General features: G+C 38.9%; 1 protein-coding gene across 2 annotated transcripts in view; it reads right to left on the bottom strand.

Annotated features, from left to right (window-relative positions):
- Positions 1-10,140, bottom strand: part of NSMAF (neutral sphingomyelinase activation associated factor) — a 42,215-nt gene extending 32,075 nt beyond the window's left edge. Inside the window, exon 1 of one of the 2 annotated variants that reach the window (XR_013927008.1) lies at positions 9,775-10,140. Coding sequence is in view for 1 of the 2 variants with exons in the window: in XM_080380398.1 (XP_080236524.1) it covers positions 9,775-9,827 (53 nt within the window). In the remaining variant the exon portion in view is untranslated. The remainder of the gene's footprint in view (positions 1-9,774) is intronic. The other variant, XM_080380398.1, reaches the window with a different exon arrangement.
- Between the last annotated feature and the right edge of the window lie 11,496 nt (positions 10,141-21,636).

The raw sequence follows: 21,636 nt of genomic DNA, 5'->3' as shown, positions 1-21,636 counted from the left end.
GATGCTGGTACGAGGTAAAATGCAAATAGGCTAGATTAGACACAACATGAAAGTGCATTCTCTAGGGACTTAACTTAAAAAAACGTTATACATGATTAAAACTCAACTTTACTAACAAGGTGAACACATGGTCATCGATGTGTTTCAACTGTGGGGAATGCCAGTGGGTATTGGCACAGCAGGAGAAGCAGAAACATATTACTTCAGCTGGAAGTACAACAGCTTGTTTGTGCGCAGCACTGGTTTGATCTGCAGCAGTACTTAGCATTCATTCACATCCATGCTTTGAGCTTTTTGTACTGTGTTCGCAATGTGCTTCACGAGAAATGCCTGTGACAATGCTAATAAACACCATCTCCCCAGAGCAGTACTCAAACAGCAGTAAATATGTTGAGAGTTCACAAAATGAACTAAATATACTGAATAGCATGCTTGTTAAGAAAGCATATATCACAATAGGAAAAACAGTGTTATTGGAAAACACATCTTACTCACGTAAGATTTGTGTTGTGTCTGTTATATTAAACAGAACATAACAATAAAGGTTTACTGTAACTACAAGTAACAGTGGGTCCATATATTCAAATCTGCTTGTGTGTACAAGACACTCTGTCCTAATGCTCTGCTGCCTTTTCAAAATGGCATTATCTTTACCTCTCCTCTTTTGAAAACAGATAGTTTATGATGCCATTAAGAAACAAATTATGTTAAAATTTTAGAAAACATGTGAATTAGAACAGTATATGCCATACAAAATTCAATACAAGTCTCCAAAACTCTCTTCAGCCTCTACTGTTGCTGCTACTATATGGTTCTTGAATATCTCTAGTTTCCAACAGGGTTTTAGAGGCTTTGCCTTCCTGTATCTTTCCTCAAAAGACATAACTTCTTGCCTTCTGTTTCTCATTAAGTCTGTTCTTCAAACTTACTGTCACCTATGAAAGCAAGTACTATCAACAGGTGTACACTGAATTTCCAGGTTTCTCAGGCTTTGGTGACTTTGAAGGAGGCAAATCATTTTTTTCATACCTATTTTGATCACTCACCTTCAGGAAACTGAAACAGAAGGTCTAGCCCTGCATTTTGAGGAAAAAAAAAACTTCACTAGGAACAGTCTACAAGCCAAGGGAAAAGATGAGTATGAAACCATAGCAGCTTCCACACAGTTACCATTACATTCCATTTTTCAACATATCATCAAGTTGAAATCATCTGGGATGAACTTAAACAGCTTTCAGTCAAAGCGTGATAGGACTTGCTACATCTGAGTTTGCAAAATCCCAGAAATATTAATAGTTACATTAGGATACATAAAGAACAATTCACCATCAGAATGCTTTTCTTTCTAGTTTGTATAAGAACGCACATTCAACTTATATACAAGCCAAAACATTTAAATAAAATAAGTTAAGAACAAAGGTAAAACCAAGATTTGTTTGAAAAAAAAAATTAAAAAAAAATCTTCCTCTACCCTTATCAGGGGACAGACACTACTGACATAGGGAACAACCAGCTTCACAGCAATGACATCCACTGTACCACAACTTTTCTTCCAAGAAAACTGGTAGCACCTGGTTGATAGAATGCATTTCTGAAATTGTTCATTCTTGGGCTCTTCCCTTTGTCTCCACCTATTTGTTAGACAAACTCCCCACATTTTTTACACTTTCCAAATTCAGCTGTTGGCAGCACTGGTAATTACTAAACTTTCCTTTTAGGTCTTTGGTAAATACAGGAGTCCTTCATATGTTCAAGACAACCCCTGTTTTGACATTAGAACATTTGCTCTGTTATTCACAGTAACTACAGCATGTTTACATAAGCCTAAAAAACATGAACCAAGAGAGTACTTTCAAATTTCTCAAGATAACCATCCCCTAGAAACTGCAGTATCTTTATACTCAACACCTTATGCATCAATTCACCTTCCCAAAACCAGAAGCTGTGGGCTACTGGGAAGGATTTGAAGTACATTCTCCCTGGCATAATCCTCACTCCTGCTTAATCAGATGATTTCACAACAAAAAATAACACACAAGGTATCCACAAAAAATCAAGATAAACTTTTCATATAGGCTAACTAGGTACTGTGGGAAGGTGTAGGTTTCTTCCTTTTTAAATACAGTATTTACCAGCAGCATCCAATTTACCCTTCTACTATTAGTCTCTGTGTCTCTTCCACATGACTATTCCCTAACCAGTTTCACAGGGCATTGCTGTAGAGCTCCTTGCTGGATAGCAGTTACCTCCTTTGCCATAACCTCATGCTCAATTTCTGATCTCAGTTTTGCTGTCTTGAGAAAGGGTTATTTACTAGGAGATGTTAGTATGTCATATAGGCCAAGTGCATTTTCCCTGTTTTATCTTTCAGTTCACACTCTCCACAGAGCCATCCAGGTGGTTCTGCAGTCTCTTCCAAGCATTTTTGCTTGTTACTACTCTCCTACTTGCAAGTCCACTTACTCTGACCACATCTTCCTATATTTTCAGCCTGCTGTAAGTCACTTCTGCAGGCAGAGCCAGACATCATCTCCACAAAGACGTTAAATCTCCACAAATACAATCACCAATCTGTACTCTTCTCAAGTACCCATTGCAACTGGAATGAACTTAAAGCCTGTCCAAATATTGTCACAAAAACTGCACCTTTCAAAATTCTACCTTTCTTGGCTATAAATGTTCCCTCAAACCACATGATTTCATGGTCTGCTTCTTCACCAGGCCAAAAGAGCATACGATTAAAGACACCACTAGCTAAGAAGAAATATCGTTATCCTTTTTCCTGGAGTTCGGCTGTTTACATACGCCTATTGAGTCTATCTTTAACTCTTTCTCATGGTACTGCCAGTGTCTCCAGCTCCCTGGAGCTTTCCATGTCTCCTTTTCTCTTATCATGAGGAATTGAAAGAGAAGAGCAATAGTCCCTCTTACCTTCATTTCTAAAAATATGTTTTCAAGTTCTAGTTATGATACCATAAGTAGAACCAAAATTTTCAGACCTGCATCTCAATTACTGGCTAACAAATCTAGATAAATTCAAGTTACTGCTAATTATGAACTCTGGAGATTATGAAGCATGATCCCTGCAGTAACAAGTATTTAAATTTCATTTGTCTGTGTTAAAGATCCACAGGGTTGTCAAAAAAAGGAAAAGTCTAGTAGCATCATCAGATGTTACTAGAGTACAGTCAGAGCTTTTTATCTTCAAAGAACAGACTTCTTCCATGTAAATAAGCAGAGCTACTGATAGTTATTCTATCAACAGGGTTCCTCTTGAGAGCAATTACTGCACAGGATGGTACTTCAGGCTTGCCACGAGGTTTAACAAGTATCTACAGAGAGCAAGGGAACAGATCAGTCTCTGGTATGTTGTGTGAGTAGACAAACAACATTGTGAAGGCCTGGAAAATTAGGGAATCATTCACAATAGCTATACAGTTAAAGCCATGGGGATCTTTAAGATGCAACTAAGCAGCTGGACCTTAGGCTGACTGTCTTCCAAAGAGCTAAAGAAGGTATTCCGAAGACACTTTTGATATCAAGATGATAGTATATAAATTTTGTATGTCAGTCAACTGCTGTGTAAACCTATGACAGGAATTTGTATGCACACTTATTATAGATCCAAAATAGTAATTTAATACTTCTGTGCATGAAAGGAAGAAAAAAATCCAACCCCAAAACAACAAATAACAGTAGGAAGAGAATGCACGATACCCTGCATAAGAAACTGATTAAATCTGTAACAGCTGAGAATTGTATTTTAGTGTTCAGCCACTAAGCAGCTGTACCGTTCCCTGGGACAGCACACACTGTTAGCTTATGACTTACCACAGTGCCCTGGAAGAACAGCCTGGATCACAAAGCCAACGTCAAGTCAAGTAAGACTAACCCAGTTTGTTCCCAGTCTACTCATGCTTGCCTTCAAGTCTAACTGGAAGGCACAAACACCCCCCCTCAATCTCACCAATTAATCCAGTAAACTGGTCTTCCAGTGAGAAGGACTGGACAACTTCAATAATGCAATTGGCTCTCCCCCCCAAATATAAAGAAACCAATAAAAATAAAATAATCACATGGCCCTTGAAGCAAACCATAAGTATTAAATGGGAAATGTACAAAAATATTGTAATATCTAAAATGAAAAAGTTGGGCTTTTTTTTTTGTACTTTTAAATTGTCAGCAAGAACCAGCATCTTAAAAAACCAGTGCTGGTTCTAACACAAACAGTTGTGGGTTTTAATAAAAAGCAAAAGGATCTTCTACATTTGCCTGCTATTCTCAAACTTTGTATTCTTATAACACAGAAATAATCAAATATCAGTAACTATTCCATTTCAGGCAAATGGAAAAGAGTCAAGTTTGAGATATTTTTCTTATCATCAGCAAGTGGTTCATTTTAATCCATTTTCCAAATGTATAACTCAACTGTTACTTGACACTTCCCAAGTATAAATGATTTAACCAACATTTATTAAAAATCTACTTAGAGAAGTGTAATGCTATATCTTCTTTTGGAAAGCAACTCATGTATCTGTTGATGCAAACCCCTTTGAATTCAAGCAATAAAACTCACAGCTTAAGGTGTATTACAGGATATTTTTATACTGACTTCCTAATAAAGACACATTTCACAGGTGTATGTTCACAAATTTTGTGGTCACCATGCTATTTAATGGCTTGCAACAGACAGATTAAGTTAGTAAGCCACAGTTGTGTCTTCAGAGATCATTTATCATTTTCTTATCTAAATAAACCTTATATATTCTTTTGAAAACGACAAAGAGAGACAAATTAGACAAGATTTTCAAAGAAAGCTCAAACCTTATGAAAGTATCTGTAAGGGGTGAGAGTTTGAAAGATGTTCAGTGCTTTATATTATGGCTTCTTAAGTCTGGTCTTAAAAATCTTACCAATAGCAAACAAGCTTTCAGAAAACTTCTGAGAAGATGATTTTCTTAATACATGTGATCATTTAAAAATTGGAACTTAAGGGAAAAGAAAAGAAAAAAAAAAAAAGCTTCAGTAGCTTCAGTGGTCCACCAGCCTGAACTTGCAATGCCACAGAAACTACTTATGGTTGTGGAAACCATCCACTTCCAACTGAAAAAGCTATCACATTAGCAGATAGCTCACAATACAAGCTTCTGTTCACAGCTGTGGAGTTTCCCCAGGGCAGTTTTGCACAGATTTAGTAAGCTGAATCAGCCCATGGAAGGGAACATGAAGTACCAGAGACAGTACAATGTGAAGGAGCTAAGGGCAAGAACAACGTGGCCAGGAATGAGACCCTACCCTTTGGAAGGCAGGAAGCCTGCGCAGCAGCTCTGCTGTCAGAGATGCTAAGAAGCAGTTTCACTTTCTAGGATGAAACCAGTCGGTAGCTACCACTGCCACCAGGGCAAAGCCCTAAGCTTTAGGGTGGGTGGAAGGGCACTTAAGCTGTTACAGCTCAGGTTCAATGCAAACCGTGTATTTGAAATCAACAGCAGAAACAGCTTGGAGGAGGCAGGGAAAGAACAACATGCTAGGCAAGAGAAGATCTTCTATTATGACAACTGACACAGCTGGGGGGAAAAAAAGCAACACAGAAAAAAACAACAACCTTTAAAGAACATAAGGAGTTTCCCAGGTCTGAAACAGAAAACAGATTTTCAGTCACGGTTGTGTCTGTCTGTCTGTTTGGAGGTCTGTCTTGGGGGTGGGGGCGCACGAGGGGGGACAGTAGATAATCAGTCATGCACACCTCCACACCCCCCCAGATAACTCTAATGAAGGCTCTAACAGCTTTTGTGTTGGAACATCTTCAATTTCCACTCAGTGTTGTAAGTATACAGAACCTGGTGGAGTAAAGGTTTTACTTTTTAATAGCATACGACAGAGCTGTTTCAGCTTAAAAAGGTAAGCATCTACACTTAAGGGAAGTAGTAGATTAAAGCATGCTAATATAATTTTTCTTGAAGGCTCATTTTACATTTCTGTCTTTGTATAGTCCCAGAAAAATTACATTAAGAAAATCTGAAAAATTCATATGAAGTGACGTGGAAGGTATTTTCTTGTGAAGGGAATTGGTTTGAAAAGCAGTTTGCCAAGAAAAGCAGAACTTAATCTACAGGAGCAGAAAGACAGGGGTGACATAGGTAAAACCAGTAAACGAACAAAGCAGTTAAGAACTGCGGTTGCTTTCTTCTAAACACAAAGTTCAAAGTGACCTGTTTACTTTTTGCCTTTTTCAAAAAGCTGCCATATAATTGACACTCTGAAAGGGCAGAGAATGAGTCAAGACACAGGAAAACTAGGTAAACAAGTCACGAAACTAAGCAGCAGCAAAACTTCGCCTCCTATTATGTCATACCCTATACACAAGGTTTAGGAACCCAAATGGCACCCAAACATTCCTAGCATTGTTCACAGTATGCAACAATGAAGCAAACCACACTTTACAACTACAAGTCCTGACAAGATGCTATAAAATATCCTGCAAATAGAGTGTGTCCTATCAGGCTTAGTCTACTTTAGAATTTTACTGTTACTTTGCTTGATGTGCATGTCCCTCTACACTTCACTTTGAAAAGAGCTTGTCTGAGATCCAACAACATGGTAGGAAAAAACCCCAAAACAATAAACCCAAACAAACAAACAATTTCTTTTATATGCTAATGTCACCTACCAGCTGAAGCCCTGGACTTGTTCAAATTGGACACAGAAATGAACATGCAGGGCCCAGTGTCTTAGCAAAATCCTGATTATACCACCCAGAGAAGGTACCCCACTGATCCTGCTTTAAATTCTTAATCTGTGGTTGAATTCTTACCATTTCCATCACTTCATCAGGAAAGCACATGCTGGAAATCTACTTGGACACAAGGATTTCAAGTGGCTGATCCAACACGCCTTGCACAATCACTTGACCTGATATTGGAAGTACAACCCTGATAATGGAAGGACATTGTCAGGGATGCAAAAGCAGGCCGGCCCAATCGAGCAGCAACCAACAGCTATGTAAAACCAATTCTGAAATTAAACATAATGAGAGCAAGCTGTAGGACTCAATTGCTGATGTTTGAATAAAAGCCTTCATTATGTACATTGTGTCCCAAGAAAGTAAGATAAGACTACAGACCACACAAAATATCCATCCACAGGACCTACATGGTGGCAGTAGGCTGCTCTGCAGGAGTGATGCTCCCAGCAGAAGAGATTAACCCCTCAAACGGGAAGCTGAGCAGTGTGCAAGACAAACCAGCAGAACCATTTCATAAAGAGCCTCTCTATGAAGTGTTTGGTTGCCCGGGTTTGGGCACACTGCCAATAGAACCAAGAACTCAATTTATAAAGAGAACAACACCGTGAGCCAAACACCACACCGTTTAATTTGAAGTTTTGTAACTAAAGCTGTTGAAAAATGGATTCTTGTTCATGAGTGCTGAGTATTTTAGGCATTAAATAAATCAGGTAAGCATGCAAACAACACTAATTTAAAAAGGACATAATATCTTTCTTTACTCTGAACACCTGGGCAAAGTGAAAATAGAGATGTACACAGATGAAATCGAGATAAAATACAGATGAATTTGAATGGAAAATTCCTGCTAGAATGAACCTTCTCAGTAGTGACTTGGATTTGTTCAATCAAATGTAAATTTAAACCCGCTCCTTGTCTCAGTGTGCACACACAGGACACTTCAGTATTTTCTTGTTTTCTTCTAGAGAACTGCATACAGTCAGAGAAGTAGGTTTATGTAACCAGACATTAAAGCAGTCCAACTAATTAGTTAAGAGGAAACAGTTCTTTTCAGATCACTTAAAACCAATCTGATCTTCCCCCCAAAGCAACTGTATAAGAGGATTAACTTTTTACCTACTAAGTTTCACAGTACTCTTAACTAGAACTTCTACAGGTTACATTTTATAGAAAGTGTTGAAAAGAAAAGCTCTCCAAGGCTATCCCTTCAATTAAGTGACAAAAAGCTGGCTTTTTCCTGCTGTTTTAAGGCAGGACTGTAAAGAAAACAGGAGACAAAGCTCACTATTTCTCATTTGGTATTTCAGAGCCCGAAATCTTTTAAGTCACTTAGATGTTTTTAAGATTTCCTGATTCAGAAAAGCACAGGAAGAGAGAACGGGAGAAGACCTGATACAGGGTAAAAATTATACACAAATTTACTTTTATTTTAGACAAATATCAATTGTTAGGCAAGGGGTACAAACAGAGAAATTAATTTGCAGAGATTTAGATAGGAAAAGCTGCCAGTGCAAATTAGAACAAGTCTCATCTTTCATGAGCTGCTCAAATTACAAACCCAAATAAGATGATCTTAAAATGCCTGAGCAAAGAAAAATATTTCTCATTAGAGAATTTCAGTAACTGCAGATCAGTAATACTGACAGACATTGATATGTTGGGTTTGTTTTCAGGCCTTTTTAGAAGAGATTTAGATGCCACTTGGGTTCTTTGGGACAAGTCTGATGAGTTCTGGCCACCTTCTCAGCTTCTTCAGACAAAGGAGACTATATACAATCCTTAACAGAACTAACACAGTCATTCTTCACACTTTTCCTATACTTCAGGTATTTTACTTCAAAATTAAAAACGCTTCTCTTCTCTTTCTACACAGGAAATCCGTCCATTCTCCCTGTGATCCCTCACACACAACTGAAACCACAGCAGCCCCCAAAAGCAACAAGGAGAACCAATATACAAGATAGCAAAAAGCAAGCCAGAATATGTCTGTACTTAGAAAACACTTTAAAAGTTGCAGTAGCTTCATGGGCTGAATAGCAATGAATCAGAATTTTTATAGGGACAAAGTGAGACCAGCGCTTTGTCATGTGGTTTTCTCACCAACAATAAACAGTGCTGCGTAACCAGCAGAGACCTACATCAGGAATTTGCACGGGATCAGACTGTCCAGCTCCCGTGCCTGCTGGCTCCCCAGTTCCTGCAGCAGGAGGCAACTGGGGAGCCCTGCTCCCCCCAGAGAAGACACCCGTGTCGCTCCACTACACGACCCATGCTAACCTGGGCTCTCATCTTACAGAGATTTCATACACGGCAATAATGAGATGGCAAATGGTTTTGACACTTTGTGACAAGCCAGATGCTGATAAGCCACATGAAGGAAACAGGACACTACCTAAAAATAAGAGAGTAAATTCAGCATGTACTCAAGACGTTCTTGCATGTTCGGTTAGCCACAGGCAAACAGAATAGATTACAGTCAGAAAGCAAGAATGGGCTAATTGAACTTAACACTTTAAAGCGCCAGCACAGAGTCTGTAATTTAAGGGCTGACAATACACTGATTATAATGTTCATGAAAAAAAAAAAAAAAAACTCAGTCTTATAGCGAAGCAGAGCTGTAACTCCGTGCCACTAACACAACTGAGAACAAATACAAAGAAACCTGCAGACGCTATTTTCACGCAGTTTACGCACGGCAAGCTGCATTCATATTTTCCCAGGTCTGTTCTACAGCCTTTTCAGCCTTAACTCTCGGGAATCATCAGCCACCTCATTAAAACAGCAACAACAACGAGGGCACAGCCCGGTACAGCGCTGGCTGCAGATCCCGGCGCTCCACCGGGGCGGGCTGCCTCTCTGGAGGCCGCCCCACCGCCCCTCCGCCGCCCCCTCCCCGGCGGAGGGGGCAGGCCGGGCTGGCGTGGGGGTAAGCCGGGACACCGCGACACCGGACCCGTCTCACCAGCGAGGGAGCGGAGGGCGGCCCTGCCGCGGGGCCCGAAGCCGAGCGGGTGGCCGGGGCCGCTCACCTCTCCTTGGAGTACAGCTCCCGCTCCAGCCGCCGCTTGCGGATGAAAGCCATGGAGCCGCCCGGCCTAGGTGCTGCTGCCGCCACAGCAGGCCAGGCCAGGCCAGGCCAGGCCGCGCCTCAGGGAGGCGGGGAGAGCGGGCCGGCCCGCGGCCGCAGACAGGCAGCCGGTCTGCCGGGCCCGGGCGGGGGCGCCCGCGCCGTTTATACCACCGGAGAGGCGGGGGAAGCTGGCACAAGCAGCCGGGAAAGCCGGCCTGTCTGCGCGATGGCTCTGCGCCCTCGCCTGGGCTGCGGCGTCTCTGCGGCCCCTCAGGGCCTCCGGGAAGAGGGCGCCGGGGCCGCTGGGCTGCCTTGGCGGGGGGGGGGGGACCCTGTCCGCGGGAGCGCCGCAGTCCACCCCACGCTCCCTCCCGCCATCCCTTGCCTTAAAGCTTCAGCCGTTTTACGTGTATGGTTGCAGGCACGCAAGTGCCACCCGTGCCCGCGGCTCCCGGCAGCGGGGACAGGCTGCGGAAACGCGGCCCCTCGGGGCCCGGGGCGACGGTGGGCCCGGCCTCCCGGCCGCGTCCTGGGGCGGCAGGGAGCGTCGTGCTGGGGCCGAGAGCCGCTTTCGTGTGCGCACGGAGGGAAGCGCACCCTTCGTTACGTAGCGAAAAAGCCTGCTTACTTGCATTAAAATAAAAATTGTAAATATAATGCCAGTGCAGTGAGATCCCCTCTGCCCGTAATGTGTGTGACAGATGCCGTCCTGGCAGGGGTTAAGTTCTGCCGGGTGTTCAAAGCCCAAAGAAAAACTCTGCGGAAGGGGGAGGTAAATAAAATCCCTTTGTTCATATAAAACACTTCAGTTCATATAACTGCCATTGTATCTGAACAATTCATAATGTGTTTACTGACACGATCTCTTGTGAGGTAGAAAAATACTGCTACGTGCATTTTTATAAGTAAAAAAATCGATTCACAGAGGGAATGTAATTTTTCACATAGGAATAAAAATAATTACAGGTGCGTAGGCCTCAAGAGATTGTCTAATCTAATCTCTGCGCTGAGGCTGAATCCGGTATATATATATGTTGATCAGTGTTACTCAAATATTTTCAATTTGTGGACCTATAAGCGTGGGTATGAGAAGTATATATACTGAGGTTTGCTTTTCCCAATTGTCTTTCAAGGACTTCTTAGGAGTAGTTCACAGAATCTAAGGAGGTGACAGATCACAGTCTGAAAACCAGTGATATCAGCTGCAAGAACTATTTCTCCAATTGATTTGTAAAGGCACCTGTTTGAAGAAAATCTGCAACACTTGCATGTAGCTTGTACAAATGCCTAACAGCATTTATGAATATGTATGTCCAATATCCAATCTGAATTTTCTTTGCTGCATTCCTTGTTGTCATACTCCTGGTGGAAATGGACCATATTTGTTATGTTGTTAAGTTTTAATAAATATGTGTGTGTAAATATATCTATATTTATTTATACAGCTGCTTATATGTGCAGATATGTATACCATCTTCTCATAGACTAAACAGTTTTGTTCAGTTTCCTCAGAGAATGCACTCCTAAATGATTTATTCTTACAGTTTTACTCTGGCTTCTTTCCAGTGTGACTTTTGTCTTTATCTTAAGGTATAAGATAGCAGTCCAATTGAGGCATCAACACCAACTAGAGTGCAGTAATTATATCCCATGTATTAAACATGAGAGGAATATTTATAAATACATCCCAGAAAAAAACCTGCTTTTCTTATGACAGAAACTGCTGCTCAGAACCTTTCCTAACATATTGCCACCTAGTTCTCCCCATTTTATGCTGTGTCTTTAAGTTCTTCTCGGGTATTTTGCCTTAGCCTTAATGATTTAATCAGCTAACTTTAGGCATTTATACAAGTTATGAAACTAGTTTTGAAATCTGATTCTGTCTTCTAGCTCTCAGGTTGGTGAACACCAGTTTTTTTTATGTATCTATATTCCGTAGCATCTTGCAGATCACTAATGGAAATATTGCATAGAACTGAAGTGACTACAGATCCTTATGGGTTCTCACTGCAAATGCGCTCAAAGTTTGATTTTTGCAAGGAGCATGCCAACTGGTTGGTAGTTTCATGACAATTATGTTTCCTTTGCTTTTTGTTTTAATGAAGTGGTGTCTAAATTGTACTAAACTCAAGATCTATGATACTTACTCTTTTTCTACTGAATCAGTGAAATTGATTGTGAAAAAGAGCATTAGACTAGTGTGAGAGCATCTGACAAACTTATGCTAACTATGTCTTCTTCATCATGGAGTTTCTCCTAGAATATCCCTAAGGATCAAAATTAATCTGGTTGTCTTTGGACCTCCTTTCCTTAGATAGACACATTTTATCCTTTTATAGTTGCCTTGAACCTGTGTGGTCTTTTAGCAACTCAGAGACTGTTTTTGCTGTATTATTAAGTAAATTTCTTCAGGCCCTATTAACTAGAATACATGCAATTAAAATAGTTTTTAATGTGTTCCATTTCTAAATTCTATGGTAAGATAAATTTAACTAAGTATCTGGGCACTTCTAATGCATTTCCAGAACATTTTCTTGTTGCCCTTTATACCACTTTTCACCTGTCACTCATCTTGTACTGTAGGCTTTCTGATTTTATTATTTTATTCATATTCTTTTATGTTACTTTTCAGTTATGTCCCCTTATTGTGACTTTTTTTTCAAGTCCTTGAAGAGCTCTTAGTGTGATGTTAACACAGTCTACTTAAGCTTCCTCTGGTTTCTTTTGTTTACATCAGGATAGCTTTCTGTTGTATGTTTAATTAAAAATGAGTCTATTGTTCTCTGTAGAAAATCTAGGTTAGCTTTTAATGACTGAGCTTAGGCCTAGACCATACAGAAAGGAGGTTAATTAACTCATATAGAATGTCATGCTGTTATGATGAGCCTGCTTTTAGTACCTAGACTAGCTTGATTAAGGTTAGCTTAACTATTTCTACATAACAATGCAATCCATAGTTGGCAGCGTGAGCGTGCTTTTTCTTCCTCTTTTAATTATGGTAGGGAAGCCTATTTTGGTAAAATGTGTCATGATCACTTTCACCCAGTTTACCTTCTGCCTTTAAAATCAAAATGAGTTCCTCCCCAGTTGTCATGCAATTGAAGTTGGTAGTGCCTCATATAACTTCCTCTGCCCTGTGCAGCAAAAAATCATCCCTAAAATATCACAATAATTTGTTGGACATTTTATGTCCTGCCATATTGTTTTCTAACTCATATTCAGGTAATTGAAATCCACTGTTCTCTCCTGTGCAAGCTTTTTGAATACCTTTATTAGTTGTTCAGAGTAAGTCAGAAAAAACATCAGCTTCCTCCTTTTGAATATAGCTATAGCCTCTTATGAAAAATAGGCCCCAATCGTGCCATACTTTTACTTCCTCCTTGACATTTTCACCAAGAACAGTATCTTTTGTCTCTTCCTATGTTCAATATGAAATGAGTCATCCTCCCCAGATTTCCTGTGCCCATTTTCCATAGCATTCTTATATACAACTATCACTGATGTGTGACACCGTATCTCTGGGATGCTACTAAAACCATATTTTCCCCATAGGTTCACTAGATCCCTGGCATTTGACTTCAAATATGCCAAGATATTTTTCATTATTTTCTTTTCTGTCTTAATACCTACTTCTTTATTTTCTCTTCTTCTCTAAGAGTCCTTATTTCTAGCACTTTTTAACTGACCTTTTTTAAAGTCCCTTCCTAATGGTGTCAAAAGGTCTGTGAATCACTGTCCTAAATGCTTTTCCCTGTCTTTGTTGAATGGACGTTATTTCCTCCCAATAGTATTTTGGAACAACACCCCATGGTCAAGTAGCTCAGACCCTCTGCCAAACCGTCCACAAAACTGTGTCTTTAACCGCAGTATTTGTCACGGAGCAGCCAAAATCCAGTCCTCCCCATAAAAATATTAGTCTTCTGTCAAAGTGCTGTGATAATCCTGTCAGTCTGGCTGGTTTCCTTCATTCTAGATTTGTACCAGCATCTTGCTAGGGATGTCCTTGTCTTTGCTTGTATTTTCCAGGTAAGCATCCCTGCTCGTTTTCCTGAAGAAACTGGTGGAGAGCAAGTAACAGAAAGAATCAGAATGACAACACTTAGAACCATTATATTTTCACACTGGTAGTGCCACCTTAAATAAATAAATGGTTCTAATCAGTCAGTGCCTACGTATCAGCACAAGCTTAAAAATGTACATAGATTATTCTTTCATATATACATATGAATTTATATTGCACAATATGTACCTTAACATCATTGTAAATACAATCTTCATGTCTCAGGCGTAATACTGTGTCAACAGTTTTATTAGGGAAGGTTTTTATAATAGTGGGTTTATGGCAGCAATTCTTTGGGGTATTTATCTAGTAAAGCTTTGTCTTTCAGGTGCCTAAGAAGCCTCAAGTAATACAATGCTCAGTGTTCCATGTCAATCTGTTCTATTGTGTTGAGAACTTTTAGACATGTTCAGAATAGGCTTAACCTCAACTATTGAAATCAGTGGTGAAGTTCTTACTGAACTGTTGGGAGCTTAAAAGACTCCTGCGTGTATTCAAGAATTCATCCAGTAATATGTTTATTCTGCAAGGTATGTCAACGGCCAACCCATGACACATTAACCAAAAGCAAAGCTAGTAAAGAATACAATACTTTAGCTTATTGTTAGAGTTAGTCAGAAAATGGAAGCACAGTTTTTTCATGGGAAATAGCATAGTCATCGCTCACTGTTTTCAATGACATTTAAACTATTTAAAATAAGTTTGCAGTTTTGTAAAGTTATCATTTTTTAAAGATACAAATGAATAGTTTTGCTTTCAGCAAAAGTTTAGGGCAGGCTAAATTCTGTAAAGCAGATGATAGCTCCAAGTTCTTTGTGGCATATGCTATCTTTTCATTGTGTGTGTACTCAGCCTAGAATAATATATCCTTAACTGGTACGTCTTGTTTCTACCACAGTAACAATAATAGAATCAACATCAGCAACAGGAACAATTAGATGTACCATGGCTTACCTGTTGCCCTGATCTGAATGATGACTTGAGGTACATGCAGAAATTCTCCTAATTTAAAAATAATCATATACAGTTTACCTTGATAATACCATTGCAAGCTCTGGTGTGAACACATTTAAATTTATAATCAGCTTTTTCATACTAAAGTCTTCTAAGTTTTTTTGAGCTAGTTGTAAATCAGTTTGTATATGTACACAAAGAAGTTTGTAAATATTTAACTGATTTAAAATCAATTTTAATTAAACCAATATCTGTCAATAAACAGATGTATAATTTACCATTGTACCTGGAGTAAAACAACCATAAAGTCAGATTTTCAGTGTCAGCATTTAGAGCTGTTCTGTAAGTAATACCATGAAGGCAAGGAAGAGAGACTTTTGTACAATTATTTTACCCAACAATTTAAATTCATGATTTTATGTAAAATTAATGTTTCTAGTGACATCCCTCTAAACTACACCCATGATTAAATGGAGTACTTGACTATATATATATATTTTTTTAATTTTAGTTTTCATTTGAAGAATTAGGTGGTTAATACATCTCCTTTAGATCGCTATATTCCTGTGGTAACATTGCTACCAGCTCTTTTTCATAGGTTAAGCCATGTAGAATTTGAGGGCTGGATTCTCAGCCTCTGGTTTGGTATACACTGCTCAGAAAGATTGATCCCTCCACTTCATTATGGAAGTGTCCTGAACAGGACTCGTAAAATAGTACAAAGTGTATGGTAATCCAGAAATAATCTGGTACAGTTTATATATATCCGCGCTGCTGGGGAATACAACAATACTGATTTAGTCTCTTTAAAGGCATGTAAGATTTAAAGATCAGAGGCAAAATTTTAACAGAAAGGAATATATTTACTTTATTAAAACATGCTGACTGTACTGGAAATAAAAGCTGAGTATGTTCATCAAGTAAGATGCCTCCTCACACCTTCAGTGACTCAGCTACTTTATGAAGCTGATGACTTGGCTCCCCTCCAACATTCATACTTCATGTCATTAGATGCATAAGAGTCACTCTGCTTTGCTGTATAGCTACTAAATATGATACCAGAGATGTTGATTTGAAAAGTGGATGAGCAGTTGAGTCATTTCTCTGTATAACGAGTGTTTTAAGGAAAGGCCTTTCTGTAAACTTGTTACATGTAGTCCACAGGACAGTGGAGCTGTATTTCATTTAATAGTAATAAAAGTAAATATGGATAGTAGTGGTGAAAGAAAACCCAACAAGTCTCAGGGAGGGTGGGAGCATCTATTGAGGACAGATACATTATGCCAAAGTAGTATACAAATACAGCCTTACACATTAAATTCTGTTTTCTTTTTTAACCACCTCTAAAATATAATGGAAATTTAAAGAGTAACTTGTAATGTCGCAGGGTTTTCCCCATTTTTGTATGGGCAAATTTGATTTGTTGGCAGAACATTAGTTTCCAGATGAATACATTGTTTTATTTCTTTCCCTGTGAGCAAGTGCATGTGACTATATGTTTAAGAATATGTATGTACAAAACTCTAGGTCAAAGGAAAGTTTAAATCCCACTCTGTAAATGCAAAATCACAAGTCTCCCTTTTTTAGTCAACAGGCTCAGTGTTCTGCTAGGAAGAAAGTGTCCTCCCTGGCAGATGGTGGCTTACCTTGGACGTAGGAGAGGGAAAAGAAAGCAAATGAACTGAGATGCAGGGCTAGACTGTCATTTGCTTAGATAGGTTGTCTTTAAAACTTTTAAGTTTTCAGCTAAGAATATTTTAAATGGCTATGTTGTTTTCCATAAGTAATAGTCCCAGAGATGTTGGGCCATTAATTAAGTACTTCTGCCCTGTTCCCAACAACATTCCTGCTGCAAAGAAGAGTTGTGACAGAATAATATTCATGCTTCCATTTTAGTTCAGTAAAACAAATGCATAATTTAGACTAATTTTCAGACATACATGCAAGCATGTAATATTTCTTTGATATATATTCTAAATTATTGGTTGACTGTATCCTGCTTTCCACAAATCATAACCTAGTTCAGCAAAGGTAAAGAGCAAACCTATGACAACATAAGTTCCGTATAAAAGATAATACTGTGTGATGAACTGGGGAGATACAAGATCAGCTCAGCCAAACCCTATATTGAAGAACACACAACAAATGTATAAAGGCCCTTCTTCATTCCCAACTAGAAAACCTGACACATTTTGTATGATGTGTAATACACGTGTCCTATGAATATATTTCTGAATGCAAGACCAGATTTTTTCTGAACTGGAAAATGCTGTCTCCTCTGTCACCAGTTGATAGAGTTATATTTTATTTCAGAGCAGCTGGAGAAGTGACAAATGAATACAAACAACTCTTGTATTCAGAGCGATTGTTTAGAACATAATTTCTTCAGGAAATAGTTGTACTTGAGGCACTAAGGATGGATTCTTCTCACTTAAATTTAGCCAAATATGTAAGTTAAGCCTCTAGTCTGAGATAGTCTTCCGTGTTTCTACTATACATCATGGAGACAGGTGGGTGATTCACCGTTCTTATCTCTGACATCACACCTAAGGAGAATAAATTGCTATAGGACCTCCATTCGCTATGGAGAGAGTCCAGATGACTGTCTTAAATTAGACATTCAGTTTTAAGGTAACTACAGCTTGACAAAATAGCCATGTGCTGCAGGAGGTGCTTTTCAGAGAAAAGTCATGGATTATGTTACGTTATTTATTAACAGCAACCACAAAATTGTCCTAAAGATCAAACTCACCAATTGCCATCTCACACACATGCAGGAGTAACTGCTAGCACATTTTAAGCATGTCAAAATCTCTGTGGCCATGCTGGGCTCATGAGTTATAATGATCAGACATGCCTGGACAGGCTTTCCACCAGGCAGCATTGTGTTCACTGGGAAGTTGAACATTGAAAGTTTGCTGGACATAAAGCACACTGCTCTTATAGCTGCTTTGTAAGTTGTGCTTTTAATTGTGGTAGAAACATAGCTACTATCAGGTGACTGGTTAGAAGGAGAGAAGAAAAGGAGCCTTTTGCATTTTAAGAGGAGCAGAGGTGAAATTCTGGGTTCTTGTGTGCTCTGAAAAATTTCCAAAAAAGTTAGCGCTTCTGCTCAGTACTCATAAGGATATGGTAATTTTTGCAGTATCACATTTAGAGTTCCCACTTGGTATGATATGAAAGAGAAAAATTCAGTATTTGATATTGCTGCCTCATTATAATAGCCTGACTTCAATAGCCTTCTGTTCAAAGAATTGGAACAGAATAGGGTGTGAGAAACTGCTTAGGACTACACTCAGCAATATGCAGAAAATAAATTGAACAGTTCCTCATGCTATATGCCTTCCAATATTTAAACATTTTTTAAAATTTTCTAAAGGAAAAGACTATATTAACGGAAGAACCTGTTCAGCTTCAAGGTGGCTGCTCACTTCTTTCAAAAGAATGCTGGAAACATGGTTTAGACATTGAAGCTGTATTTATCTTGTCATTCTTGGCTGGTAAACATTAAAGAGTTCATATGCTACAATGGCATACTTTAAGTAAATAAGATTTTTTAGAAGTCTAAAGTGAAAGGCACCTATTCTTCTAAGATTTTGAATCTGAAATCCATTTCTTCAAAGCCACCTGCGTGGTCAACATCTCTTAATGGTCAGACGTTAAAGGATGTAGGACTTTGGCTGACAACTTAAGCAATGAGCTGTGGTGGTTTGGGAAAAATGGAACAGAAGGCAAAAAAGCCAAGAGTATGGTTCATCATCACTACATGGATCACCACATCTGTGTCTAATAAGTGGGATGCATTCTTCTAGCCAGTTGTACCTGTGAGTTGGATGTTTTTTACTCTGGTTGTTTTCCTTCCTCTGACTGTAAGGATTTGTTATCTGTTCATGTAAGCAAACTAAATTATTTGGGAAAAGGAGCATCTTTTGGTTGCATTTGTATAATATGTAGCAGGATATTGTGGTCCATGACACTAAATCAATTACAGCAACAGAGCTACATTAGTTGTTGATGTTGTTGTCAACTGGGCCGTAAGAAAGTCAAGAAAACCAGCAAGACCTCAAAATCTAAATTAAGTTATGAGACCATAAGTGGATGCCATTAGCAAAAGGAAATGTTAGGATGGACAAGGTAAATTTCTGCCTGACAGCATGTGGTTGACATTCAAGTTTTCTTCTACTCTGACCACTGCTCCTCACTCAATCACTAGAGCAGTATCCAAACTCTTCCAGAATTTGAAACCTTGTAATTTAGGGGTAATGTTCAAGTGGATTTGTCTCTTCAAAAGTGTTCTTCAGTTTTTGCCAGCAAACACATATCTCTTTGCAATGGGTACAGATATTCCTCTGGATGGTCTCCACTGCTAGCTGTGCTCTTGTCACTGTCACATCTGTCCAGATATATGACAGCTTTTTTCTCCACAACCTTTTTCTAGATAGATTTAGAAACTGTATTAAGAAGCAAATAGTTTTTAAATTATATGGGTTTATAATGTCATAGGAAAGTGAGAAACAAAGCAGGAGGAAATACAATGAAAAGCCAGGAAGTTATCATATACTTAAATATGCATTTTAAATGTAAATACTGTCTGAATATATAACACTGATTACACATCTCCCAGTGCACTTAGAACACTCCTAGCCAACACATGAAACCACTTTAAAAGCCAAGAGATATGTGCAGAGCTTTCCTGCAGGCTTTTCACAAAATGGATCTAACCGTAAACCACAGGCTTTTGTGAAATAGCGACACCACAAAGGTTGGTTCTTCCTTACATTTCATCAGAAGCTGTAACGATAAATGCTAACTGTCCACACATGATACAGGAATGAATTTGTAAAGGGAGAGATGTGGTGAACTGTTAATAGAAGACTTTTACAAAATCACCTATGATGTTATTTTTGCTTTTGTGACTACTAGGTGACAAACAGGATTTGTAGTGATACTCCACTCTGCTCTTGACCACAGCAAGTCCTGGCAGACCGGTATTCTTGAAGCTTGTTTATTACTCACCAAGGCACGACCTGGAATTTTTAAAATGCTTGTATTTATTGTCCTGTCTGTGGATGCTCAGCTCTCCCAACTTCTCCTTTCACTCTCAAGTGTGTTTTATGAGGTGTTAACATTGCTTTTCTGCCCATTCTAGGGCTTATATCTACTTGGCGGCTGATGGTCAGCTCCGTCTGATGGTGGAAAATCAGCATGACAGACCCGGGAGAAAACAGCTCACTCCACCTCAGAGAATGAAACTTTTGGGATTGGTTCCACCCTAACAAATCATAAACTTACTATGTATTTATCTACTACATTAATGAGCATTTGAAATGATTTTTTATATATTTTAAATAGATAAGAACTGGAAAAATAATTTGTATAAAAGTTTTCTTAGAAGTTTGCATTACCTACGCTTGTTTATGCAATGTTTCATCATATAATAAGTAGACGCACTAAAACCTAAACATTTGCCTTGATGTATCCATTTCAATTAGTTTAGGATGCTTGTTTCTGACAGAGGTAACTTCTGTATTTCAGGAAACAAAATAAGGATTTATACAACTAGTTTAGGATGTCCTTCATTAAAAAAACACCTTATATCAGAGCTTTAGGATATCACCATATAATAAAAATTGTTATGAATTTTCACCTAGGTGAGACCTCCTTTTGAATTCTAAACAGCAAAGATTTCAGTCACAGAGGGGAGTGTAGTTCTTCAAACCTTATAAACTGAGAAAACAGAGGAAGCCTTGATTTATCAAGGTATGCAAGAAATTCTGAAGCTAACTGGGATTCTTATTAGATATGCCCTAGAAGTAGATCATCAAAAGCCTGTGAAACTATTTCCCTGTACTTCTATCAAAAGGATAACAGGTCAGCTTTCCTTAGTTTAAAAAAGAAAGACAAAAAACCCCTGAAGTAGAAGTGCTGTTTCACATTTTTGGTCACTTGATGGCACTAAACTAACACTATATACATATTAATCACCAATAGAATTAAGACCATTCCCATGCCACTGTATTTTTTTATATTTTTTTTTTAAGACTTGGCCCGATGAAAGTGTTTTGTTTTATTGAGGGCAGATTTCAGACATAAAAGAGATTAAAATATAAGCAAACATAAAACCGAGAAACAGTTGTGAAATCTGGCTGACTGTATCCCGTCTGTCTTGTTAAAGTTCATGACATACTACAAATACCACGATGTAATGGAATACATAGCATTTCTGAGAAAACCAAAAGTCAGTTTTCCAACATAACACACCAAAGACCAAACCAAGCCTTCCAGCATAAGATCTGAGAGAAATATCTGCAAACTTTGGACAGCGGGGTTTCCAGCAAAATGTGTGGCCATTAGGTAGATATCTACATGAGGCAGAGCATGTGGCCATCCTGGCCTTTTCCATGTCTCATTATCTACAGGGAAATTGCCAACATTTCAGAGCTAAATGTTGGGTTCTTTGTGTGAATGCAGAGGTGAAGTAGGGGGAGCTTTGCTTGGATGGTGTCAGTCATGTAATAGGAAGTTCCTGGTGTAATAGATGGCTGAGGAAGGGATTGTAGCCCACTGTGTCTCCCAGTAAAGGTATCTCCTCACGGACTGTACAGCAAAATGTCTGCATTGTCTTTATTTGCACTTAGAAATCTGAGAACTCAGAAATGGAGCCTTTTCCAGGACTTTTCAGGATGTGATTAGAGTGATAAGGGAACCTTTTTATTTGTCGGAAGTTTTGAGCCTTCGAAGTATTTTCCCCTTGTACAAAGGGAAAAATAACATTTTTGAAAATTTTCACAGATGAGCAATCAAAAA

This window comes from Falco punctatus, assembly GCF_963210335.1.
Source record: "Falco punctatus genome assembly, chromosome: 3".
Taxonomy (NCBI): Eukaryota; Metazoa; Chordata; class Aves; order Falconiformes; family Falconidae; genus Falco; species Falco punctatus.
This window is presented reverse-complemented; position numbering and strand designations above follow the sequence as displayed.